Source organism: Carlito syrichta, unplaced genomic scaffold, assembly GCF_000164805.1.
Source record: "Carlito syrichta isolate Samal-C Ts95f unplaced genomic scaffold, Tarsius_syrichta-2.0.1 Scaffold306837, whole genome shotgun sequence".
In the NCBI taxonomy this organism is placed as follows: domain Eukaryota; kingdom Metazoa; phylum Chordata; class Mammalia; order Primates; family Tarsiidae; genus Carlito; species Carlito syrichta.
In genome coordinates, this window is record NW_007250933.1 from 196,605 (window position 1) to 223,609 (window position 27,005).

At 43.4% G+C, this 27,005-nt stretch overlaps 1 protein-coding gene across 5 annotated transcripts in view; it reads right to left on the reverse strand.

Moving 5' to 3' along the window:
* PRPF3 (pre-mRNA processing factor 3) overlaps positions 1-25,750 on the reverse strand; it is a 28,745-nt gene extending 2,995 nt beyond the window's left edge. The window contains exons 1-16 of one of the 5 annotated variants that reach the window (XM_008063425.2): positions 25,626-25,750; positions 22,469-22,661; positions 20,755-20,885; positions 19,272-19,367; positions 18,447-18,593; positions 15,893-15,976; positions 15,487-15,707; positions 14,247-14,553; positions 13,328-13,494; positions 10,770-10,849; positions 7,421-7,564; positions 5,829-5,928; positions 5,543-5,656; positions 4,256-4,374; positions 3,894-3,977; positions 1,352-1,413 (exon numbers count right to left, since the gene is read on the reverse strand). In XM_008063425.2, the coding sequence (XP_008061616.1) occupies positions 1,352-1,413; positions 3,894-3,977; positions 4,256-4,374; positions 5,543-5,656; positions 5,829-5,928; positions 7,421-7,564; positions 10,770-10,849; positions 13,328-13,494; positions 14,247-14,553; positions 15,487-15,707; positions 15,893-15,976; positions 18,447-18,464 (1,500 nt within the window). In that variant the 5' untranslated portion in view covers positions 18,465-18,593; positions 19,272-19,367; positions 20,755-20,885; positions 22,469-22,661; positions 25,626-25,750. Of the gene's footprint in view, positions 1-1,351; positions 1,414-3,883; positions 3,978-4,255; positions 4,375-5,542; positions 5,657-5,828; positions 5,929-7,420; positions 7,565-10,769; positions 10,850-13,327; positions 13,495-14,246; positions 14,554-15,486; positions 15,708-15,892; positions 15,977-18,446; positions 18,594-19,271; positions 19,368-20,754; positions 20,886-22,468; positions 22,662-25,625 lie in introns of all 5 variants that reach the window. The other 4 variants (XR_002482274.1, XM_008063424.2, XM_021715204.1 and 1 more) reach the window with 4 other exon arrangements.
* Positions 25,751-27,005: the final 1,255 nt, after the last annotated feature.

Here is a 27,005-nt window from a genome sequence, read left to right on the forward strand (position 1 = left end):
TTCCAAGTAGCTGGAACTACAGGTGCGCGCTACCATGCCCGGCTAATTTTTTGATTAATTGTAGAGATGAGGTCTCGCCAAGTTGCCCAGGCGGGTCTTGAACCTGCAGGCTCAGGCAATTCACTCACCTCGGTCTCCCAAAGGCGCGGGATTACAGGCTGAGCCATTAAACCCGGCTTATTCCTGTCTTTTCAAGTCTCATTCCTATTGATGACCATGAAGTAAATAATTTTTTTTTTGAGTTGGAGTCTCACTCTGTCATCCAGACTGGAGTGCAGTGGCACTCTCCCGGCCACCGCAGCCTTGACCCGCTGGGCTCCGGCGATCCTTCCGCCTCAGCCTTCCAAGTAGCTGGAACTACAGGCACGCGCTACCATGGCCGGCTAGTTTTTGATTTATTGTAGAGACAAGGTCTTGCCAAGTTGTACGGGCAGGTCTCGAACCCACTCGTCTCGGCCTCCCAAAGTGCTGGGATTAGCCCAGCTAATAATTTTTTTTTTGAGTTGTAATCTTACTCTGTTGCCCAGGCTGGACACGCTCCCGGTCACTGCAGCCTCGACCTGCTGGGTTCAGGCAATCCTGCCTCAGCCTTCCAAGTAGCCAGAACTACAGGTGTGTGCTACCACACCTGGCTAATTTTTCTTGATTTATTGTAGAGATGAGGTCTTGCCAAGTTGCCCAGGTTGGTCTTGAACCCTCAGGCTCAGACAATCCTCTCGCCTCGGCCACCTGAAGTGCTGGGATTATAGCTTGAGCCACCGCGCCTGGTCAATATTTTTTTTTTTTTTTAGTTGGAGTCTCATTCTGTTTTCCAGGCTGGAGTGCAGTGGCAAACTCAGGGCCACTGCAGTCTCTACCTGAGGTGATCCTTCCGCCTCAGCCTTTAAAGTAGCTGGAACTACAGGCGCATGTTACCACATCCAGCTTATTATTTATTTATTTATTGTAGAGATGAGGTCTCACCAAGTTGCCCAAGCTGGTCTCAAATCCCTGAGCTCAGGCAATCCTTTTGCCTCAGCCTCCCAAAATACTGGGATTACAGGCTTGAGCCACAGTGCCCAGTCAATGTAAATAATTTTTAGTATAGAATGTATATTCCTGTCCCCAGTATTTTCCACACACTTCCCCAGACAACATATACTAAATATTAATCTAAATATATACTTATATTATAAATATAATCAGGAAGAATTAACTGCCAATCATTTAAAAATGAATTCCAAAAGGAAACTTGAATTAAAAGATAATTCATATTTAGTTTTTAATCATTCCATTGTTCCACTAGAATAGTATACAAACAATCAGGAATTAACTAAAATTCTGCTACAATGTATTACAAAGGATCACCTACCTCCCAGACTAGTACACATTTGTTGGTTTTCTTCACAGCTTCCTCATCAGATTCTTCATCATCTGGAAGAGACAATATAGCTAAATTTTGTTCTAGACACAGACTAGGGATCACAAATACAGGTTCTAAACAAACAGCATTCAAGTTTACCCAAGTTCTACAAAATATGGTTACCCCTTCCCACTGGAAGAAAATGGTTTGTATTTTTTTTTTTTTTTTTTTTGAGTTGGAGTCTCACTCTATCACCCAGGGTGGAGTGCAGTGGCACACTCACGGGCACCGGAGCCTTGACCTGCTGGGCTCAGGTAATCCTTCCGTCTCAGTCTTCCAAGTAGCTGGAACTACACACACACACCACCAAGCCTAGCTAAGTTTTTGATTTATTGTAGAGATAAGGTCTTGCCAAGTTGCCTAGGCTGGTCTTGAACACGTGGGTCAGGCAATCCTCTCACTTTAGCCTCCCAAAGTGCTGGGATTACAGGCATGAGTCACCATGCCCAGCCAGGTTTCTATTCTTTTACTATTTTCCCTCAAATTAGACTGGAAGTTCTATATTAAATCAATAAGCATTTACAGAACACCTACTATGTTTCAAGAACTGCACCAGGTACTGGGAAGAAAATAAAAGACACAGTCAACAATAAAGACTTGTCCTAGGCACTTTAGGAGCCAGGCATTAGATGTCAACATGATAGAGGGCTCTGAAGGAACTTTTAGTCTAATGTAGGAAGGGGGAAGATACACCAAATTAAAACATCTTAGGAACACATACAAAATAAAATAAGATGTAGGTCAATTACAGTACAAAAGTATACTTTAAGTATTCTGAGAATAAAAAGTATAGGAGGGCCAAAGGTAAGTAAAGATAAGACATGTCAGGCTCTCTGCTGATTTTAAATGTTAATCTGGGTCTTCAAAGATGAGAAAAATGAGCGCTAATAAAAGTATGATGGCCAGGAATATTTCAAACACAGACAGTCTGGTGATTCAATTCCTGATTTCTTGACTTTAGGATGGTGTCAAAGTGGTATGCATTCAGTAAAAAATATACTTCAAATTTTTCTTTTCCCAAGCTAGCAGTATGTGGTAAAATACTCTCACATGAGATATTCAACACTTTATTATAAAGTAGACTTTGTGTTACATGATTTTACTCAACTGTAGGCTAATGTAAGTGTTCTGAGCATGTTTAAGGTAGGTTAGGCTAAGTTATGATGTCCTATAGGTTAGGTATATTTAATGCATTTGACTTACAATATTTTTTTTTTTGAGTTGGAGTCTTACTCTGTCGCCCAGACTGGAGTGCAGTGGCCACTTCCGGCCACCGCAGCCTCGACCTGCTGGGCTCCGGCGATCCTTCCGCCTCAGCCTTCCGAGTAGCCGGAATTACAGGCGTGCGCTACCACACCCGGTTGATTTTTTGATTTATTGTAGAGATGAGGTCTCACTGCCCAGGCAGGTTTCGAACCCGTGGGCTCAGGCAATCCACTCACCTCAGCCTCCCGAAGGTGCAGGATTACAGGCTGAGCCACCGAGCCCGGTTACTTACAATATTTTCAACTTGTGATGGGTTTATTGGGATGTAACCAATCATAAGTCAAGAGGCATCTTCTATATAAGATAAAGTTGGGCAAAAGATAAATTCTTTTTTAAAATCAAAGCAGAGTTTTTGGATCCAAAAATCTTTTTGCCTTCAATCACTAAAAAAAACCATTATTTCAGATGAGTGCGGTGGCTCACACCTGCAATCCCAGCACTTTGGGAGGTGGAGGCAAGAGGATTACCTGAGTCCATGGGTTCGAGACCAGCCTAGGCAACATGGTGAGACCTCGTGTCTACAATAAATAAAAAGATTAGCCAGGCATGGTGGTGCATGCCTGTGGTTCCAGCTACTTGGAAGGCTGAAGTGGAGGGATCGCCTGAGCCCAGCAGGTCGAGGCTGCAATGGCTGTGAGCATGCCACTACACTCCAGCCTAGGCAACAGAGTGAGACTCTGACTCAAACAAAACAAAACAAAACAAAAACCTCTATGTCAAATAACAGTATAATACAGACACTGTATAAATGAATGAATAACTTGCTGAATATTCACAAGCTAAATATACTCATGTAACCAGTACCTAGATCCAAGACAGTGTAACCAGCTGGTAGAAAAGCCTTAAATGACAGGCAGAAGAATAACTTTACCACTCATACATGTGATCATCTAGTAATACTGCATAAATGTATAGTAGGCTCACAGTCTGAACTGACCCTTCCACTTTAGCCTCCTGAGCAGCTGGGACTACAGGTGTGTGCCACCACACTTAGCTGATTTTTTGCAGGGACGAGACCTCGCTATGTACCCAGGCTGGTTTCAAACTCCTAGGCTCAAGTAATCCTCTTGCCTCAGCCTCCCCAAATGCTGAGATGTGTCTTTCTAAAATTTCTGAACACTAACTAGTGTTAACAGGAGTGTCACAGGGAGGAAATGAGAGAAACAGATGCACAATCCCCACCTCCCACAGCTCTCCCACTTAATCCCCTCTAGCCCCCATTCACCATCTCCCTTCGTGTTAGATGTCTGTTCATCCCATTTTATCCGATGCAGCATAAGACGCTTAAATTTCTTCTGGGCTTTGGGGCCTGGAAACAGAGAAGAAGAATTTTGCCAGAGTTGTGAAAGATAATGGGGTAGAATGAACCTCTGAGCTCATCTAATGCTCAGACATTAATGTGGTAGTTGAAGCAATCCCAGGAACAATATCTTAAAGCCTTCTATTCCAATAAACAAACAGAAGCCCAGCATACCACACCAGGTATGGCGCTAAAATACTGCCTTTTTCTCCCTTCTCCCCACAATGGTAATCATTCCAGGCTTAGAGTTGTCTGGGGACAGTCTCTCTCAAGTTTTTCAAACTCACCCCCTTCCACTACTACCACGTTGACATCCTTGTGCAGTACCACCACCCCTGTCAGGTACAGTTGCCCAGCATTGGCCTCAATCTTGAACTTCTTGGCTGGGTTGCCCAAATTTCGAACTCTGGAGAAGGGAAAGTTTAGTTATGTCTTCCATTTTAGCATCAGTAGCTGCCTGAATGGAATGGCAAGTAAACAGATGAATCCAAAATGGTTTCTCTCTAAAACAAAGGCCTCTGGAGTAAACAAATATGTGAATGCTTAAAAAAGTAGGACTGATGAGTATAGAAATATTTCCACTGTCTCATATTTCTTCAAAATCTAGCACCATACACTCGACAAAAGCAAGTAACCAAAATGTACTCAAAGAATGAGGGAGAAGATTTACTATCATCCAAAAATATTTAGAAGCTCACTGTTCTTGACAATGTAAAGGTCCACCCATTTTTTTGCCCTCTAGGTCCTTAAAATGTAAAGTAGTCACTAAGATGCACAAAAGTTTTCTAGAAGGACACATGAAAAACTTAATAGCAACTACCTAAATAGAGCGGTTCTAAGGGATCAGAGAATAGGAGGGGGGTTTTTTTAGTAAGTGCCCTTCTGTATTGTTAGATAACTTTTTTTAACCTTAATAAACACCTACTACTTTTGTAATAATGTACCACTTTCATAATAAACTAGTTATAGAAACAAGCAACTTTTTAAATAAAACAAGATAGATACGTACTCAACAAAAAGAATAAAATGAAAAGATGAAATCAACACAAAGGTAGAAAAATATTTACAACATATAAAATGCATTTTGGAGTGAAGATAAAATGATTACTGCAATACAAAAGGATATGATTACCAAGGAAAAAAATTTGAAATGCTTCCTAAATAAATAGGATGACACTTTATAATTCACAAAGGACAAACAATCCTTAGTTCACACCTTGGTTTCAACAAGTATATTTGTTCATTCTTCAGAATTAAAACTGGTTAATTAAGAAGATTTAAGATAGGAGAATTGAATAACCATAAACTAAGTTTTAAACCTGCACCACTGTAAAAGATTTGCTAGCTCTTGATCCACACTAGGGTCAACAAAAACAGCAGGGGGGCAACCCCTTTGGGTCCCCTCCCACTGTGGGAGCTTTTGTGTCCTCTCAATAAATCCTGCCTTTTCAAAAAAAAAAAAACAGTAGGAACTAGCGTTAGGTATGCTTTTAGATTACAATGATTCTACCTCAGGCACTTAAAAAATGTTTTGGCATTTCTAAGGGGAAGGTTGGCCCAGTATGGACACCTACCTATATACAGATATGTGTACCCCCTGTGAAATGTCTTCTTTAAGCTTTTTAATTTTCTTGACCTTTCTCTGTTCTGCTGTAAGTTTTCGGGCAGCGTTGGCCTCTTCATGCGCTCTGTCGTGACAGGAAGGACATCCACAAGTGAGAAAGGCATTGAAGATCAGAGGCAGGGCTGAGGGAAAGAGAGAGCAACGGAGGACTCTCCCCTCCCTCCAAATATGGATCCCCCAGAAGAGTTTGGGAAAGGTACTTGCCCTGGGTTTCCACCCAATCCCATGGCACTTACTTCTGTCTTTTTGCCATCTGAGCTCTGACATGGGCTTCTACCTTCGTGGGGTCTTGAACAGCTTCTGTTCCTAATACTCGCATCAAATTAGAAATTCTCACTGCAAATGATAGAAGACAGCATTCAATTTTCCAAGTCACTTCTCCAGCTGGGATAACCTATTATTGCTTCTCTACCAATTCATATTGATAACCTATTTCAAATGTCTGCCCAAAACTCACTATATCCAATAAACTCCTGCCTTGACGATCCCACCCAATTAACTCAGCATTTGCAGAAGTTCACACAATTAAGTTGAAGATCTGGTATACACATATTAGAATATTTATGAAAGATGTGCAACTTAATTTCTTTGGTATTTTTCACAGTGATCACAGTATCTAGCAAAAGGTGCTATTTATAACAATGCTCATTTAAAATATTACTGAATGAGAATGGTAACTATGGGGGTGAGTTTTGGAGATTTTTTTTTTTTTTTTTGCCAAGCATTCTGAGTTTCAAAAGGGTAAGTTTTTATACTGTATTTTCATTGTAAAAATTAAAATATAACAAGTCTATACAAATGCTGGTACTATCTTCATATATTGTAAGACCAGTATTCTTCCAGGAAAATCAGTGTTTATGATCAGTAATGCTTAAAAATAAGCCTTAAATGGGCCAGGCACAGAGGCTCATGTCTATAATCCTAGCACTTTGTGAGGCCAAGGCAGGAGGATTAACTGAGTCAAGGAATTTGAGACCAATTTAGGCAACACAGTACAACTTCGTCTTTATGAAAAAAAAATTAGCTGTGCATGGTGGTGAGCACCTATAGTCCCAGCTACTCAGGAGGCTGAGGAAGATCGCCTGAGCCCAGGAGATTGAGGGTGCAGTGAGCTGTGATCATGCCACTGCACTCCAGCGTGGGCGGCAAGAGTAAGACTATGACTCAAAAAAATAAATAAAAATAAGCCTTGAGTTGGGATGCAGTGGCTCAAGCCTATAATCCCAGCACTTTGGGAGGCTGAGGCAAGAGGACTGCCTGAGCCTGTGGGTTCGAGATAGTCTGGGTAACATGGTGAGACCTTGTCTCTAATATAAATCAAAAATTAGCTGGGCATGGTAGCATGCACCCGTAGTTCCGGCTACTTGGAAGTCTTAGGCAGAAGGATCGCCGGAGCCTAGCAGGTTGACGCTGGTGTGGCCATGAGTGTGCCACTGCACTCCAGCCTGGACAACGGAGTGAGACTCCGACTCAAAAAAAAAAAAAAAAAAAAAAAGATTGGTCAGGCACACTGGCTCACGCCTGTAATCCCAGCACTTTGGGAGGATCACTTGAGTCCAGGAGTTCAAGACCAGTCTGGGTAACATAATGAGACCGATCATAATGAGACCGAACATAATGAGGCCAATGGAGATAAATGTCTCCGAAATTTAAAAAAATAAGAAACAAAAAACCCAAGATATTGCAACTTAGAAAAAGAAGAAAAGAACTCATGAATGATTCTGAGAAACAGAAAGCATGCAAGTATAGGAAGATGTTAAAGTTCCTCCAGAATTAAAGAAACAAACTTGTCATCCTTTTCAGTCACAGGAGACACTAAGATATGTACCTTTGGGTTCTGGAGGAGGCATCAGGCCTAGCCTGACTTTCTCTTGTAGTTCCTTCTGTGCTTCCCTCCTTGTTTGCCTCCGAAGTTTCTTCTGTTCCTTCTTGGTAAGATATACCCCCAGAGTAACTGGTGTGTCATTATCAACTGTAAGGCAGAGAAGGGAGTGCACCAAAGCAATAAGAATATTGTAAAGGGATGTAGGTAAGTATCTATATCACTAAAATAACCAAGTAGTTCTGTAAACTGTTAAATACTATCATCACATAAAATGTGACAAATGTAGAAAACAAAGTTAGAACTGCCCTAGCTGCTCTGGGTAAGGATCTGAAGTAGGTGGGAGATGTCTAGAATCCTACTTAGCTCCCAGCTCCTGAACCTCGATGTTTCCATGGAATACAATTTGAAAAATCACTAGATAATACAAATTATAAAGTAACAAGGAATGAGAAAACCCCTCTGGGTTCTCAAAGCAGTTTTTACTCAATCCTTTTTTTTTTAATTAATAAAAGTAGATTTATTAAAGGAAAGATATGCTGTGAAGGGCACAACAGGCAGGACAACAGCAAGAGTGTCTGCTGCCTCAAACCTTTAAAACAAAAACCAAAAGCCCTACATTCTTCTAATGATTCACAATGACAGTTAAGTAGAAACAATCTAATTAAGTACAATTAAATGACTATTATCTCAAGGTCTCAATCTACTTTTCTAAACTACTGAAACTGGAGAGGCAGCTCATGCCTGTAATCCTAACAATCTGGGAGGCTGATGTGAGAAGAGGCCAGCCTGTGCAACATGGTGAGACCCTGTCTCAAAATAAATAAGTAAATAAATAAATAAATTAGCTGGGCCCGTAGTCCCAACTACTTAGAAGGCTGAAGCAGAAGGATCACCTGTCACAGCAGGATGAGGCTACGGTAGCCAGGTTCATGCCACTGCACTCCCGCCTGGACGCCAGAGTGAGACTCTGACTTAACAAAAAATAAGTAAATACTAATAAAAGTAAACTTATTGGAAAGGCTTGATGGCTCCCAGCACTTTGGGAGGCCGAGGCAAGTAGATTGCCTGCGCCCATGGGTTCGAGACCAGCCTAGGCAACTTGGCAAGACCCCGTCTCCACAATAAATCAAAAATTACCCAGGAATGGTAGTGAGCACCTGTAGTTCCAGCTACTTGGCCACTGCACTCCAGTTTGGGCAATGGAGTGAGACTCCAACACAAAAAACAAACAAACAAACTTATTGAAGATTCTGTCAAGTGAATTTACCAATTGAGGTATTATCTCCTCTGTTTATCTGGTAAGAGCATTAAAATCTTTTATGATCTATGTAATGCTTGAAGAAGGCATTAATAATTATCTCTAAAGCCGGGCTCGGTGGCTCAGCCTGTAATCCCTCGCTTGGGGAGGCTGAGGTGAGTGGATTGCCGGTTCAAGACCCGCCCGGGCAACTTGGCAAGACCTCAACTCTACAATAAATCAAAAATTAGCCGGGTGTGGTAGCGCACGTCTGTGGTTCTAGCTACTTGGAAGGCTGAGGCAGAAGGATCACTGGAGCCCAGCAGGTCGAGGTTGCGGTGCCGGGAGCGACCATTGTACTCCAGTCTGGGTGATAGAGTGAGATTCCAACTCAAAAAAAAAAAAAAAGTTATCTCTACAAATGAGAAAATTTTCAATATTCTAAGTGATTATTCATGACAATTCAGCTAGTTAAAAACATAGCCACAACTAAAACCTATCTCTTTTGAATGATCCAACACTTTTGCTGCAAAAAGAAAAAAGGAATGCTGAAGGCATTGGGCCAAGGGGTTCGAGGCTGTGTGAGCCAGGACTATGCTACTGCACTCCAACTTGGGTGACAGAGTAAGGCCTGGAAGGAAGGAAGGAAGGAAGGAAGGAAGGAAGGAAGGAAGGAAGGAAGGAAGGAAAGAAGGAAGAGAGACAAGGAAGATAGATGGGCAGAATATAGCAGTAGTATGCAAGACTAAAGTTGGAATTAGCACTATGGCAAAAACCCAACTTGTAATATACATCAGTGAAGCCACCTGTAGATTAGGCATCAATGCTCTACAGCTGCACTGTTTAGTATGGAGGCCACTAGCCATATGAACTATGCAAACACATATATAAATTTATATGTCTTTTGTCCAATTAGTCTGCCTCTTTTGAGTTAATTTTTCAGTAAAGCTTCAAAGAACAAAGGCAAAGTTTTTCTCTTGATCCCTATAGTGGACACAAATTGTTTCCCTATATTCCTTTGCCACATTGTTAAAATCCTTTCCTTGGCATTGAATTACAATTTTTTCTTAGAGAAGTAACTTTGTTTCCAGATCCCACATTAGGAAACTAACAATCCCATAGTAGGTATTGGAGCATATATCACCTAATAACACACCAATCTGAGAGGTTTGCTGTTGGATTTCATTTAATTTTTTTATTTTTTTGAGTTGGAGTCTCACTCAGTCGCCCAGACTGGAGTGCAGTGGCTGCTCCCGGCCACCGCAGCCTCGACCTGCTGGGCTCCGGCGATACTTCCACCTCAGCCTTCCAAGTAGCTGGAACTACAGGTACGTGCTACCACGCCCGACTAATTTTTGATTTATTGTAGAGATGAGGTCTCGCCAAGTTGCCCGGGCGGGTCTCGAACCCGCAGGCTCAGGCAATCCACTCACTTCAGCCTCCCAAAGTGCAGGACTACAGGCTGAGCCACCGAGCCTGGCCTGCTCTTGGATTTTAATTTAACTGTGGATGCCATGACAACATACCATTCTGTGGAAGAGTGAATTGAGTGCTGTTTCCTGGAAAAAACCAGGGAATCGCAAGCTTAAAGAAGCTTCAAGAAATTCTAAGCATAGGAATATATATTTAAAATGTATCTTCATTGGTCAAAACACAAAATAGCTATTAATTGTCAGGGAAGAAATTGAATTTAAAAAAAAAAAGAATCACACATGAATAGGGGCTCTGGTGTTGGACAGTATGTCCTGCACTGCATAAAACTTTATTAAAGAAAGCTACTAGCCCCAGCTCGGTGGTTCAGCCTATAATCCCAGCACTTTGGGAGGCCGAGGTGAGTGGACTGCCTGAGCCTGCGAGTTCGAGACCCGCCCAGGCAATTTGGCGAGACCTCATCTTTACAATAAATCAAAAATTAGCCAGGCGTGGTAGCGCGTGCCCGTATTTCCAGCTACTTGGAAGGCTGAGGCGGAAGGATCACCTGAACCCAGCAGGTCCAGGTTGCAGTGGCTGTGAGCATGCCACTGCACAACAGCCTGGGTGACAAGAGTGAGACTCCAATTGAAAAAAGAGAGAGAACGCCGCTCTGGAGTCTGGATTGAGCAGTATATCCATTACCTGGAGGATTGAGCTGGGCTGGATGTTCAACAAGATTTGTGATTCCAAAATAATCTTCTCTTTTGGGATGTTCCTCTGTACTAAAATTGGAGGAAGAAGAGAAAACAGGATATGTGGGTAGAGATGATTTCAAAAGAGTCTAAGAAACACAATCTAAAAATCCATTCTTTACCACTGCTTTTGTTAGGTTCTGGTCTGGCCATGTGGCTCTTTGAACTCTGGCTGGGTCATGTTTACCTAAGCTTTGGCCCCTCCCCTACTTGGGGAGGTGAATCTTCTTTCTCTCTCTCTCTTTAACCTACTTTTTACTTTTTGAGTTAGAGTCTCACTCTGTTGCCCAGGTTGGAGTGCAGTGGCATGCTCACAGCCACCATAGCCTCGACCTGCTGGACTTCGGTGATCCTTCTACCTCAGTCTTCCAAGTAGCTGGAACCAGAGGCATGCACCACCACAGCCAACTAATTTTTTGATTTACTGTAGATACGAGGTCTTACTAAGTTGCCCAAGCTGGTCTAGAATCCTTGAGTTCAGGCAATCCCCTCACCTCTGCCTCCCAAAGTGCTAGGATTACAGGCATGAGTCACTACACCTGGCTCTAATTTACTTTCTAAATAAACTATATTTTCTCATCTTAAAAAAATAAATAATAAAAACAAAAATTCATTCTTGTCAAGTGTAGTGGCTCATGCCTATAATCCCAGCACTTTGGGAGGTTGAGGCAGGAGAACTGCCTGAGTCCAGGAGTTCAAGACTAGTCTGGGCAACATGGTGAAACATTAGCTCTATAATAAATAAAAAATAATTAGCCAGGTGTGATGGCACATCCCAGTTACTTGGAAGGCTGAGGTGGAAGGATTGTCTGAGTCCAGCAGGTTGAGGCTGCGGTAGCCCTTATTATGCTACTGCACTACAGTCTGGATGACAAAGTGAGACTCCAATTCAAAAAAAAAAAATCCGCTCTCTATAATAGGTTCTAGCACTTTTTAGCATTTATATATCTATAATATGTAGTTAAATTACACATTATTTTCATGATAAGAAAATTAAGTCCCACTAAGGCTGAATACACTCACCATATCAGTAGTTCTTAACCTTTTTTCTATCCTAACACACCTGATAGACACCATATTCTCTCATCAGTAACACAGTAAGTGCTTGGGACAGTGGCTGATAAAAAAAGGGCAAGGAAAGACTGAGATACACTCTCCCGAAGGCATTTATCAGAATGATGGAGCAAATATAGTTAAAGCTGTCCAAAGGTGTCCAAGGTACTTTATTTTCTAGTATCTCTCCCATCAACTTATAATCCTTGCTGTATTACAATTGGATCTTTAAGAAATGTAAACATAAACACCGTGGATGTGGTGGCTGAAGCCTGTAATCCCAGCACTTTGGGAGGCCGAGGCGAGAGAAATGCCTGAGCCCAGGGCTTTGAGACCAGCCTGAGCAACTTGGCAAGACCTCATCTCTACAATAAATCAGAAAACTTAGCAGGGTGTGGTAGTGCACGCCTGTAGTTCCAGCTACCTCAAATGACTGAGGCAGAAGGATCGCCTGAACCAAGCAGGTCAAGGGTGCGTTGGCTGTGAGCATGCCCCTGAATTCCAGCCTGGGCAACAGAGTGAGACTCCAATTAAAAAAAAAAAAAGGAGCCGGGCTCGGTGGCTAAGCCTTTAATCCCATGCTTTGGGAGGCTGAGGTGAGTGGATTGCCTGAGCCCGCGGGTTTGAGACCCACCTGGGCAACTTGGCGAGACCTCATCTCTACAATAAATCAAAAATTAGCCAGGTGTGGTAGCGCACGCCTGTAGTTTCAGCTACCTGGAAGGCTGAGGTGGAAGGATCGCCAGAGCCCAGCAAGTTGAGGCTGCAGTGGTCAGGAGCGTGTCACTGCACACCTAAAACTCCTATACATGAGACTCCAACTCAAAAAAAGGAAATGTAAGCACCTATACATGTAGCAAAAAGAATGTAATTAAGAAAAATAATGCTAAAAACATACAACAGTGTGAAACAAAGCAAATAGATTTATAGACAGATTTTGCTTTTGTAGACTGTGTTCCTGATTCTCAGACATTAACCCAAAAAGCTAAAAAGAACCCATGATTTATCATTTACAAATATATGAGCCAAGTCGGGCTCGGTGGCTCAGCCTGTAATCCTGCGCCTTTGGGAGGCTGAGGTGAGTGGATTGCCTGAGCCCGTGGGGTTCGAGACCCGCCTGGGCAGCGAGACCTCATCTCTACAATAAATCAAAAAATCAGCCAGGCGTGGTAGCACATGCCTATAATTCCGGCTACTTGGAAGGCTGAAGCAGAAGGATCGCCGGAGCCCAGCAGGTCGAGGCTGCGGTGGCCAGGAGGGGCCACTGCACTCCAGTCTGGGCGACAGAGTGAGACTCCGACTCAAATAAACAAACAAAAAAACCAAATATATGTTCTTGTGTACAGTTGCCTATTTCCCTTAGATTTCTGAATTTTATTTAATGTGTTAAGTACCATCTCTCCCCCCATTAAAACTATTAATACCTTATTTAAAGGTATTAACTAACAAACTCACAGATCAAAGCCATTGGGGATGATATAGGAGTCCCACCACTCAATTTCAGGGATATCTCCCTCTTTTAACTCCTTTTTAGGAGCAATGAGGGCAAGTCTAGTTGAAGCATGGATGCCTGTTTTTCGAGCTGCCTGTGAGATCTCTGCTTGCAGCTTCTCTAGTTGAGCCTAAAAATAAGATAAACCAAAACAGGAAGATAAGTTAGAAACAGAAAACAGGAAAGTAGTAGAATCTAAACTTTAAAACACTCCTTTGTTGAGCACCTTAACCTAAATGCAACACGTTCCTAACGTTTGATATCTTAGAAAAGAGTCATGTTGCTTGGTTTTATCCTTTATTTAGTTCCTTTACATACATCTCATCTTCATCCCTCTCTCTACCCACAGCAAACATGCAGTAAAAATCACACTTTGGGAGGAAAAAAGAAGGCAAAGTCATTGAATACACAGTCAATTTTCAGGTGTGTAGGTTATCTACAGTTAAATTTTAGCACCAGGTGACTTTCCTGTCACCCAGAGAGTTTTGAATTGTTTTCCTCCATTGTCAGTTATATGCAGAGAATTTTCAAACTCAATTTATTTTCATGTAAGTAGAAAGTAAGTAATCAGGAAGCAAAATCAGCTAAAAATCTTGTATTACAGGAAAAAAATACAGTACTTTAAAAAGTATTGTTTTAAATGACCTATTTATCTAATTTCTTAAAATACAGAGAACTGAGTTGACAGTATTTTCCTTTCTGTGAGCTTCCAAACTTTTTTTTTTTTTTTTTTTTTTTTGAGTTGGAGTCTCACTTTATCGCCCAGACTGGAGTGTAGTGGCCGCTCCCGGCTACCACAGCCTCGACCTGCTGGGCTCCAGCAATCCTTCCGCCTCAGCCCAAACTTCTTCTAGCTTGTGGGTTATAGTCTAAGGCAGATACCTTTGTCCGTAATCGTTGAGCAATCTTCTCAAATTTGCCCTTGTCATGGAATTTAAAAGTACGTCTCTGGCGTTGGGAAGGGGCAATTGAGACACGAGGGTCAAAAAAGGTATTGGACTCCATGTCTTCTGATGGCTTTTCTTTTAGTTGTTGCTTGAACTGTTCCCTCTTGACAGCACGAATATTGGCCTTCAGAGTAGGCATGCGGTGTGTCAGCTCAATCTCCTTGCCTGTTGCATCTACAGTGCGTCCTTGCTCATCTAGGATGAGTGGTGTGGGTTTAGTTTGATCTTTTAACTCCACCTTCCTGAAAAGAAAGAAATCCTGTATGAAACATTAAGCCAAACAAAAAACAAAATAAAACAAATCAAAACCTACCAAAGACAAGTAGGCAAAATACTTCTAGGGAACACAATCTCATCAGTGAATGATAACACCTTGATTAAAAACATCAAATTGCACATTTGAATATAGGGTACAATTAAATGAATGTATAAATTATACTGACAAGAATCTGTAGTCCTATCTTTTTTATTTATTTATTTATTTTTGAGTTGGAGTCTCACTCTGTCGCCCAGACTGGAGTGCAGTGGCCGCTCCCGGCCACTGCAGCCTCAACCTGCTGGGCTCTGGTAATCCTTCCGCCTCAGCCTTCCAAGTAGCTGGAACTACAGGCGTGCGCTACCACACCTGGCTAATTTTTTTTTTGATTTTTTTTTTTAAATTGTAGAGATGAGGTCTCGCCAACTTGCCCAGGCGGATCTCGAACCCGTGGGCTCAGGCAATCCACTCACCTCAGCCTCCCAAAGCACGGGATTACAGGTTGAGCCACCGAGCCCGGCTCGTCCTATCTTTTTTAACCCCTGAATTCTTGAGTCAGTCATGGGATGTTGAACCAATACTAGGTGCTAAAAATAAAGTCTATCAGCTCTGACCAGTTATAGAGAACCCTCAGATCTAGTCTCATTCAATGTGGTTTAACGGATAAAGTTCTGAGTTAGAAACCAGGAGATCTGGTTCTATTCCTAGCTCTAATATTAGATGAATAATCTTAATCTCAGTGACACCAATTCCAAAAAGAAGGTATTAAGCCCTGCAACAAGGAAGCTAAGAAAACAAATTCAATGGTTTTTTATTGATCACGTTAGGTTCTTTGTAAAAAAAGAATTAATAACATTCAAAGATTTACAACTTCTTAAACTTCAGAAATAACAAGGTATTACATGAAATCAATACTCACGGTGGAGCAATGCCCATGGCATGGAGATTAGCCAGGCCCACCATGTTGGCATTGCCAATCAGTCCTGGCTTCAGTGCCAGCTGGGCTTGGATTCGAGCTTGTAGTTCAGCTGCTTTCCTTGCCTTCTCAATGGCATCATTCATGAAAGTGGCAGCCTGGGAGGGCTGAATGGTGTTGCCAATTGGGAGTCGCTCTGGTTGGGAAGAAGAAGGAGTCTTTGGCTATGAGACAGAGAAAAAGAAGTCAGAGAGACCAAGACAGGCAAACACACACACCCCCCCATGGTGGATGGAGGTAGATGACTACGGAATGGGACATGCAGTCACCTTCTGGTCTCTCATTAGAGTGGATAGCAAGAAACTCTGTGCTAGAGATTCTCCTTCTCAGAGGGGCCTGGGCATAGTACCTGAGGAGCGGGGGGACTAATGAAGCTCAGCTGCTTTTTCCTCTCTTCAATTTGCCGTGTTGCTGCCTCCATCATCTGTTTGATCTGCTCTCCAGGGGGAAAAAATTAAAACCTGTGAATTTCTCCTTTTACTTCTCCTGTATAGGGTTTCTAAACCCAAAGAGCTTTCAGGTCTAGAGAATCAGAATTTTCTGAATGACTCCACCATATTCTGTCTGCACCATAGGCTAAAATATGTAGTAAAGGTAAGTTAGCACTGGAATTTTTCAGTCTATCTTCCCAAGGCAGAATCGACACGTTAAGCAGTAACACAACTTGGTGATTGACTCTGGAATCAGAGAAACCTGAGTTTAAATTTCAACCCTGCCACTTAAGGCCTGTGTTACTTTGTATAAGACACTTAATCTCTAAACCTTCCAAATGTCTAAAAGTGGGGAAAAATAGTACCTATGTTATAAGTCTATTGTGCATTTAAATAATGCATGCAAATGGAACATAAACTGCACAAATAATACTTAATTCCTAGTTTGGGAAATCAGAGGCAACAGTGCAAAGACCTGCTCTCTATTGCTACAAACCCCTTCTGTCCTAAAGAAGTTCAGAATGACAGTCAATAAGTCCTCTCACATTTCGCAAAAAAGACCTTCTCTCAAGGTGTTTCATGACAATTTTTAACATGTCTTTAACATTTTTTTTTGAGTGGATGATATATTTATATAGTTCAAAATTCAAAAAAATTACAAGAGATTATATTGTGAATTTTCCATCCCCATACCAGTTTCTTTCCCTCCAGAAATATCGTATATATATGTAAATGTATTTATTTATCCATCCAGATGTATTTATATATTCCAATCCCTTCCCTCAATTTTATTTATTTATTTTCTTTGAGTTGGAGTCTCACTCTGTCATTCAGGCTAGAGTGCAGTGAAATGCTCATGCAGCCTTGACCTGCTAGGGTCAGGCAATCCTTCCACCCCTCAGCCTTTCATGTAGCTGCAACTACAAATGTGCACTACCATGTCAGACTAATTTTTTAAATTTATTGTAGAGACAAGGTCTCACCAAGTTGCCCAAGCTGGTCTCAAACTCCTAGGCTCAGGAAATACTCTTGCCTCCACATCCCAAAGTGGTGGGATTACAGGCATGAGCCACCATGCATAGCTCCCCCAATTTTAAATGGTACAAGAAGTATTTATTGCTTATGTAGTATCAAAATTGTTTAACAGTGCTTTTTTTTTGAGTTGGAGTCTCACTCTGTTGCCCAGATTGGAGTGCAGTGGCATGCTCCAGGCCACCATAGCCTCGACCTGCTGGGTTCCAGCAATCCTTCCGCCTCAGCCTTCCAAGTAGCTGGAACTACAGGCGCACGCTACCATGCCCGGCTGATTTTTAATTTATTTGTAGAAGTGAGGTCTCACCAAGTTGCCCAGGTGGGTCTCGAACCCGCAGGCTCAGGCAATCCACTCTCCTCAGTCTCCCAAAGCGCCAGGATTACAGGCTGAGCCACCGAGTCCGGCTAATAGTGCCTTTTTTTTTTTTTTTTTGAGTTGGAGTCTCACTCTGTCACCCAGACTGGAGTGCAGTGACTGCTCCTGGCCACTGCAGCCTCAACCCACTGGGCTCCAGCGATCCTTCCGCCTCAGCCTTCTGAGTAGCTGGAATTATAGGCACGCGCTACCATGCTTGGCTAATTTTTTTTTTATTTATTGTAGAGATGAGAGGTCTCACCAAGTTGCCTAGGTGGATCTCGAACCCACGGGCTCAGGCAATCCACTCACTTCAGCCTCCCAAAGCGTGGGATTACAGGCTGAGCCACCGAGTCCAGCTAGTGCTCTTTTTTTTAAGGCAGGATTTCACCCTGTCACCCAGGCTGGGGTATAGTGACATGATCGCAGATCACTGCAGCCTCGATTTCCTGGGCTTGAACAATCCTTCCACCTCAGCCTCCTAAGCAGCTGGTACTACAGGCACATGTTTTTAGAGATGGGGTCTTGCTATGTTACCCATACTGGGCTCAATCATCCTACCTCGGCTTCCCAAAGGCGTGAGCCACTGTGCCCAGCCAACAGCGCCCATTTAAAAAACATACATACTAGCTGGGTATGGTGGCTGTACTTCAGCCTAGGTGACACAGTAAGATGCCAATTCAAAAACAAAAAGAGATACTTCCTGTTAAAAAAAAATACAAAGTCAACTTGAAATAATTTATAAGTGGATTATATCTTCTTTGCATTATGTTTGGAAATTCTCTGCCATCAAGCTGAGTTCTGATCACTTCATTGAAGTTTTTCAGTGATCCAACTAAGTATATAACTGAGTAAATAATGTATGTAACACACCTTGCTTGCTAAATGCTCAGTACATGCAATTTCAATACTCTAACTAGAATACTCCTGGTTAAATGAAAGAATGCTGAAACGTGAAGCAAGAAATACAATTTTCCTAAATGCTAAAAGCTAATTCAAATCAAGGTCACAAAAAATAAGGACCCATGAACGCTTTGCTTCTTCAACTCTCAAAATCACTTTGCTTCCAGGCCCTAATTACTAACCTGGAGCTTAGTTAGCATCCCAGGGCTCTCTGATGGAGGCCCAGGAATCACCTCTGGCTCTTCTTCCACCTCCTCAAAACGGGGTATCCGACGCTTCTTTACTCCTGATGATTCCTTGGAGATCTCAGAGTCATCACCAAACACCTCCTAAGGGAACCCAAGATGAAAGAAGAATTGTATCCCTCCCCATGGGGATAAGGAAAGAATCACCCTAACCCCTACCAGCATTTTGTGACTTTTCCCAGGGGAATATGACACAACCTTGCAAATAGCTACTTGCTAGAAGCAGGGTTTTCTAGACTCCACCAAGTGGACCATCTCACCCAACTTCAGCATTCTCCTACTCCAGACAAGCAAATTTCATCCCCGTGTTCTTATAAAGGCTCCCATCTCAAGGCCTTTGCAAATGCTACTGCCCATATTTACAATGATCTCCCTCAACCTTGCCATAACCCCTGTTCCAAATCCTGCCTAGAACTCACCTCCTCCAGGAAGTTTTCCTCATTGTAACCTTACCCCACTCTGATCAAACTTTTGTTTGATAGTCTCTTAGCCTGTAAGAGCTTGGTTCATACTAGGTTAAATTACACTGTTGAGATTCTGTTTGCCAAGTGTTAGGTATTTCATTGTCAGTATCTTCTCCCAATCAGAGGCTAAGCTCTTCCAGGACAGGGGCTTTCTCTTTCTTCTTCAGTATTCCCCATTAACACTTTGTTCTCATCAAACAATGGGAACTCAAATATGTCGACTAATTTGCAAGGTGAATTTAACAGGACCGAGAGTGGCCAACTGGAAGGGACAATGGGAAAAAGCAAATGTACACACCGGTGGTAGGCTTTGGGTGACATCCCCTCTTCACTAGGAGGGCTCGTGTTTTGCAAGGGCATATCCTCGGCCAGGGGCGAGCGCTTCCTGGAACTCCTACAGTTCAAGAAAAAGGACTCTCCCATAATATATTGTGTGGAGTGGGGACTTGAATGGACCAAAAATGGGACCCGTATCCCAAGGCTATCTAGATACCTCCTTCAAGAAACCATTTTTATTAATCCCACCCAATGTAGTCTCTTCATTCACAGCATGCCCTAAGCACTTACGGTATAAGTACAGCATCCCCTACCATAATACAATCTTCACTGTACAGATCTGTGTATACTATGGGTCAATCATTACCCCATAAATACAACAAAATTCGACATAAGTCTATTATCCTATAGCCAACCCTAAAATTTACATGAAACTGCTACTGTAGTTTGTTGCACACCTTGCCTCTTTCAAACTGCAAATTCTTTATTTGAGAAAAGTCTCACTATGTTGTCCAAGCTGGTCTTGAACTCCTAGTCTCAAGTGATGATCCCACCTCAGTCTCCCACCTCAGTGTCCCAAGTAGCTGGAATTACAGGTATATGCCTGGCAAATTGCAAATTCTTTTAAGGCAAGGGCTATCTCTTACTCCTCTGGTCACCCTCCAATGCTCTTAACACAAAGGGCACACAATTCTCCACTTTTCTTAGTTCCATAGCCTGCTCAGGGGGACCAAGCAGACATTGCTTATTCACTCTTTGTGTCTCAGGAAAATAGGCTAGCCAAGGTATCAAAGTACTTTGGAAGATTTCATGGGAGCTACAGAAATTATTTTTTTAAAGAGATAGAAGGAAACAAGATAGACAGGCTACTTGACATTCCTGGTAGTAAAAAAGGTCATGACCAATCAGCAACTACAGAATAAGAAGTGTAGTAGTTAAGGAAGTACCAGCAGCCCATTTACGTATTTCACTCATGGGGCCAGATGATCACCAATTCGCTATGTAATGAATGACAGGCTCTCAAGAATATAATAGGTTAGTTGTTTTTTGGTATTCTATCTACAAGTGCTTTGAAGAGAAACCTCGATAAAGGAGCAGCAATGAGGTCTACAGCTCAGATAGCAGTAAAGCCACATTCTGAAGCAGATTATTTAGGCTTCAAATAAATCAAAGCATAAAACCTTAGAGCAATCAGTTTATAAGCAGTAGTAAGGGGGGAGAAAGGAGATATAGGGAACCATGAGAACCAAAACTCCTGACTGTATGTGACAAAAGACAAAGTTACCAATTATTTTTTTTAGACTATAATAACCCATGAACTTAGGTAGTTCAGTCTCATAAGATGGTGATAATAAAAGTTCACCTCCTCTACTTTAATGTCTAAGTACCTCTCTTGAACATTTGGTATTCAAATAGTGGACATCAAAGTGTGAGCCAGTTAAGCTCAGCAACTTTGTTACCATTCAAAACACTCCCAAGCACATTGGACAGTAACTGTAACCTACCTTTAGCTCTCGTTTTCTGCTCCTGTCACTGCTAGACTTGGAATGTCTAGAGCTTCGGCCTTCCTCCACAGCCTCAAATAATTTGTCCACAAATCGGAGAGTAGAATCATCAAGAAAAGGTTTCAGATGGTCTGACAGGAAAAAAGAGGTGGTAAGATTGAAAAAGTAAGAGTACATAGTGCAACATTAGGCATATAACAAGCACCAACACTGAAAGTTTATACCCAGAAGGGAGGTAATGTTTTTGTTAGTTCTTTGTAGGATTCCTATGCTCTTACGTTGAATGATCTTGCCTTGTGAGGTAAAAATACAGTTATAATTTTTTGGAAGTAGGCAGTAACAGAGCCAAAGTAATGTTTAGACTTCCCATTAAGTTTAGGATGACGGCCAAGCACGGCAGTATATGCCTGTAATCCCAGCACTTTGGGAGGCGGAGGGAGGAGGACCATTTGAACGTAGGAGTTCAAGACCAGCCTGGGCAACATAGCGAGACCTACAAAAAATTTTAAAAATTTAAAAAATTAGCCAGGTGTGGTGGCACACACCAGTAGCCCCAACTATTCAAGAGAATCGCTTGAGCCCAGGTGCGGGAGGCTATAGTGAGTTGTGATGGCGCCACTGCACTCAAGCCTAGACAACAGAGTAAGACCCTGACTCAAAAAAATTATGTAGTTTAGGGTGAATAACCCTAACCTTTCCCAAATAGCAAGCTGTAGGAGAATACCATTAACAAAATCTACCTCCCTCAAGCCTTTTCATTTATTTCACAAAGACTTCTTTTTTTTTTTTTTTTTTGAGTTGGAGTCTCACTCTGTCACCCAGACTGGAGTGCAGTGGCCGCTCCCAGCCACCGCAGCCTCGACCTGCTGGGCTCCTGCGATCCTTCCCCCTCAGCCTTCCAAGTAGCTGGAACTACATGCGCACGCTACCACACCCAGCTCATTTTGATTTATTGTAGAGACGAGGTCTCACCAAGTTGCCCAGGCGGGTCTCGAACCCGTGGGCTCAGGCAATCCACTCACCTCAGTTTCCCAAAGCACGGGATTACAGGCTGAGTCACCGAGCCCGACTCACAAAGACTTGTATATGTTGTGAGGTTAGTCTGAATCTGAATATGCCTATCTGACTTTAGTATATTTCCTAAGTAAACCTAATGTGAGTGACTCAGTAAGTATGGTAGTCAATGGGAGTCAGCCTGACATTCAAAGTAAGCCACAAATAACCTAAAAATAAGCAATAAGAACAAAATTAGCTATTTAGTTTTCTTCTTCTTTTTTTTTTTTGAGTTGGATTCTCACTCTGTTGCCCAGGCTGGAGTGCAGTGGCACACTCACAGCCACCGCAGCCTTGACCTGCTGGCCTCCGGTGATCCTTCCGCCTCAGCCTTCCAAGTAGCCATAACTACAGGTGCGCGCTACCACGCCCAGCTAATTTTTGATTTATTGTAGAGATGAGGTCTCGCCAAGTTGCCTGGGTGGGCCTCAAACCCACGGGCTCAGGCAATCAATCCACTTGCCTCAGCCTCCCAAAGTGCTGGGATTACAGGCTGAGCCACCGAGCCCGGCCTGGTTTATTTTCAATATAATACAAGGAAAAATAAAACATGGCCTATCCATTTTTTAGATGCTCCCAAAGAAAGAATTTTGGGCAAGTTTATAGCAGTGTTTTGGGATCAGCCTACATGTTAAGTCAAAAGATCCAGAAAGGTACATACCAGCTGCCTTCTTCTTGTCCATGCCCTTCCCAACACAGTTCAATGCCGCTGTGACCACTGTGGGCTCTGAAAAACCCAGCACTCTCTTTACTGTCTTCTCTATCCATGGTTTCAGTTCATCCAGTTCCCTCTTAGACAGTGCCATTTTTCAGGAAAAGGAGAACAATTGCTCAAATGGGACTCACTATGACACCTAAAAAGAAATCAGAAAAGAGAACAGGAAAAGACTAAAGTGATCAAGGGCAACGATTAGTACATCAGGAATGCCCCCCGCCCACCAATCCTAGGCAAGTCCTATCACTTCATTTGAAGAAAATACTTTCCCCAAGAACCATCCGTCAAAGCAGAAAGAAATACACTCCATTTTACCTTTTTTTTTTTTTTTGAGTTAGAGTTTCACTGTCGCCCAGGCTGGAGTGCAGTGGCTTGCTCATGGCCACCGCAGCCTCAACCTGCTGAACTCAGATGATCTTTCCACCTTAGCCTTCCAAGTAGCTGGAACTACAGGCACGCGCCACCACGCCCAGCTAATTTTTTTATTATTATAGAGATATTTGATTATTATAGAGATGAGGTCTTGCCAAGTTGCCCGGGCTGGTCTCGAACTTGTGAGCTCAGGCAATCCTCTCACCTCAGTTTTCCAAAGTGCTGGGATTATAGGCATGAGCCACTGAGCCTGGCCCCCATTTGACTTTTAACCCTAACTTAGTAAGTATCAGGGATCAATGAAATCTGTGGCATAAACAAATTCTTGGCTTTAACCTAGGCTGAGAAATGAATTCTAGCTTCTTTCTTCATCCTGTCATATCAGATAGGATTTGCAAACATAATAACATTAAAATAAGACTTAAAATTCCCACCCAGGCTGTGCTCGGTGGCTCAGCCTGTAATCCCGTGCTTTGGGAGGCCGAGGTGAGTGAATTGCCTGAGCCCACGGTTTAAGATCCGCCTAGGCAACTTGGCTGAGACCTCAACTCTACAATAAATCAAAAAAATTAGCCAGGTGTGGTAGCACACGCCTGTAGTTCCAGTTACTTGGAAGGCTGAGCGGAAGGATCGCCGGAGCCCAGCAGATTGAGGCTGCGGTGGCCGGGAGCGGCCACTGCACTCCAGTCTGGGGGACAGAGTGAGACTTCAACTCAAAAAAAAAAAAAAAAATCCCACCCAAAGGCCAGCTTTTCTATTCCTCCTACTTCCAGGCAGGCATTCCCTCATCCAGCCCTGACCTATGGGTTTCCCTTCTTTTAAGGGATGCAAGTAAGAGGGTTTATCCAGGTCAGTTATCCTATATTAAAACTCATAAACCTTAAGAATGTTCTGCCACATTTCTCTGTAGTCATATTTATCCCAGTGGGAACTATGCAAACAGCCAATTCTCTATCATGTTTTTTTTGTTGTTGTTTTTTTTTTGAGTTGAAGTCTCACTGTCGCGTAGACTGGAGTGCAGTGGCCGCTCCTGGCCACCACAGCCTCGACCTGCTGGACTCCGGTGATCCTTCTGCCTCAGCCTTTCAAGTAGCTGGAACTACAGGTGCACACTACCATGCCCGGCTAATTTTTTTGATTTATAGTAGAGATGAGGTCTCGCCTGCCCAGGCAGGTCTTGAACCCGTGGGCTCAGGCAATCCACTCACCTCAGCCTCCCAAAGGCATGGGATTACAGGCTGAGCCACCGAGCCCGGCTTCTCTATCGTTTTTCAGGTGTCTCTGTTAGCTGACTTGATGATCCTCCAGCTTGGAAATCCTCAGAAAGGAAGACACTCATTTTGGATGTTCTCTCTCCCTTTTCACCTCTATTCTACTTTGTAGCTCAGCAGAGAAATACTATCATAAAGGACTTCCCACAACAAATCTTCATTGCTTATGTTTACATTTTGATCTCCTCTCTAAATCTCAAAACTCCTCATGAACAGAAATTTTATTTCTGATATTCTCCATAGTGCCTAAAAGGCAGTCAATAAACTGTTCTGACCTCAATTTCCAAGCTAAGGTATTTTTAGCAGTGCCACTCATCAGGATATAACCTGAGAATCAATCTTTCAAGATGTTTTAAGACATCTTTTCTCCTACAAGATACAGTTTGATTAACTTCTACATTTACTCTCTGAAAGATCTGTTTCCAAACAGTAGACTGAATTTTGGTATATCCAAATGAAGCTGGTAGTTAAAGTCACAAAACTAAGATTGAAAGATTTTAATGCCTCAGTGACAAGTTAAGTTAATAATTCTATGACAGCTGTATAGTCTGTCAATTTCCACATATTAAACACAGATTGTTCAAAAGCAACATATAGTGGAAAAAAGTGGGACACTGAGCCCCACCATTCTCAAGCCCTGGCACAAGTTAACTAATTCCCCTGAACCTCAGTTTACTCATCTTACCAAATGAGTACAACTGCCATATTTATAGTTTACTTAATTCATTCAATAAACATTAACGACTTAATGTCAAGCAGTGTAGTGGGTGCTGTGGATATACATACAGCAGTGAACAAAACTGACAAGAATTTGCCCCTAAGCGAGTCTTACATCCCACTAGAAGCGAATCACAGGCTAGAGAGCGCAAGCAATTTGAAAAACCAAAGCAATAAATGAGTGAGGTGCATTATGAGTATCCAAGTTCAGCCCAATCCTGCATAAGACGATGTGCAAACTACACAGTCAGGAGGCAAAAAAAGTTTCCAACGGCAAGTAGCTCTATCACTAACCAGATGTTCAACAAGAACTGCGTGACGGAGGGGAACCAGCGCGGAAGGAGAGCAAGCCGGAGTAGAATGATGTCCCCTGAATGGGCAGCCAGCAGATCCGCTCTTCCGAAGCCATTCCCTATCGCTGTGCTACAACTCGAGTTTCCCCCGAAGCCCCCATCCTTCCATTTTCACTCTCTCGGTCTCTCCGACAGACCCGCCACCCCACCTTGTCTACCCTAACTCCTCACCTAGGAGCTGGTCTCCCGATCCTGTCCCCTTCCCGCCCCCGCCCTTTTCCTCCCAGCAACCTCATTCCCACCCCTTCTCCCCCAGGACCGTGGACTTCTCTCTCCGACTCCTTCCCCCCACCCTCCGAGCCCTCCCACCGCGGTCTCCTCCGCGGGCTGAACCCGGCCACCAGCGCGCGGACCGCAGATACCCTCCCTGGGCCCGGGGCCACTACTCACCTCACAAACTTCAGCCCCTGAGACGGAGCCCGAACGTTACACCGGAACCGGAAACGTCCCGACCGCCCTACGGCCCGCCGTCGCTACCGCCGCGGCCGCCGCCACGCCGCGGTCCCCCGACACGTGACCAGGGAGGGCCGGGCCGCCAGTTCACGCAGGCGTAGTTGCCGAGTCCTCGGTGGCGGAGCGCATGCGTGGCAGGTCCCGAAAGTTTCCTCGTGCCAGTGGCCCGCCCTCTGATTCTCCGGCTCAATCTATCAGCTAGACTTCTGCCAAGTTGATGTCTTTAACGTTCTCGAAGCAGAAGTTAGGCTACTCACAGAATTCCCCGTGTCGAGAATAAAGTGATGCTGGAACTAAAAGCGAGTTTCCTGCGTTCGTGCTCAACTCGGCCTTTGGTAGAAGGCCAACCCTCTCAGAGTCGTGATACCAGCCTTAGCCACTCTAACCTTTTCTCCTTAATTTAACAGTGGTGCCAGCGATCACTCAGAAAGAAAGATAAATATCGGAGGAATCTGAAGAAAGTAACTCCCTCTGTGCCTTTAAACGTTTCATTCATTCAACAGTGAACAAAACTAGCAAGCATCCTCACCTTAATGGGTCATACATTCCACTAGAATCAGGCTAGAAAGTGCAGGCAATTTGACGAAACATGTATCGACGGCCTACGATTATGTGCCAGGCCCTCTCTGAGAATCAGTATTGCTTAGAGGTTAAGTAGGAGCACGGGCTTTAAAGTCAAACTGCCTGGTTTTAAATTCCAGCCCTCCCATTCATTAGTTGTGTCACATTCACCTGTAAAATGGGATCCATTAAAAAAAAAAGGCATGTCCCCTTGGGAACCCCGAAAGCCTGCACTGTCTTCTCTCCAGTGTTTGCCTCCAATGTGTAATAAAGTTTTCCTTTACCTTCTGTGAAAAAAGTAAAATAAGCCGGGCTCGGTGGCTCAGCCTGTAATCCCGCGCCTTTGGGAGGCTGAGGTGAGTGGATTGCCTGAGCCCGCGGGTTCGAGACCCGCCTGGGCAGCGAGACCTCATCTCTACAATAAACCAAAAAATCAGCCGGGCGTGGTAGCACATGTCTGTAATTCCGGCTACTTGGAAGGCTGAGGCGGAAGGATCGCCGGAGCCCAGCAGGTTGAGGCTGCGGTGGCCGGGAGCGGCCACTGCACTCCAGTCTGGGTGACAGAGTGAGACTCCAACTCAAAAACAAAAACAAAAAAGAATGGTGTTTGAGCTGGGCTCCGTAGCTCAGCTGTAATCCTGCGCTTTGGGAGGCTGAGGTAAGTGGATTGCCTGAGCCGTGGGTTCGAGACCCGCCTGGGCAACTTGGCGAGACCTCATCTCTACAATAAATCAAAAAATCAGCCGGGCGTGGTAG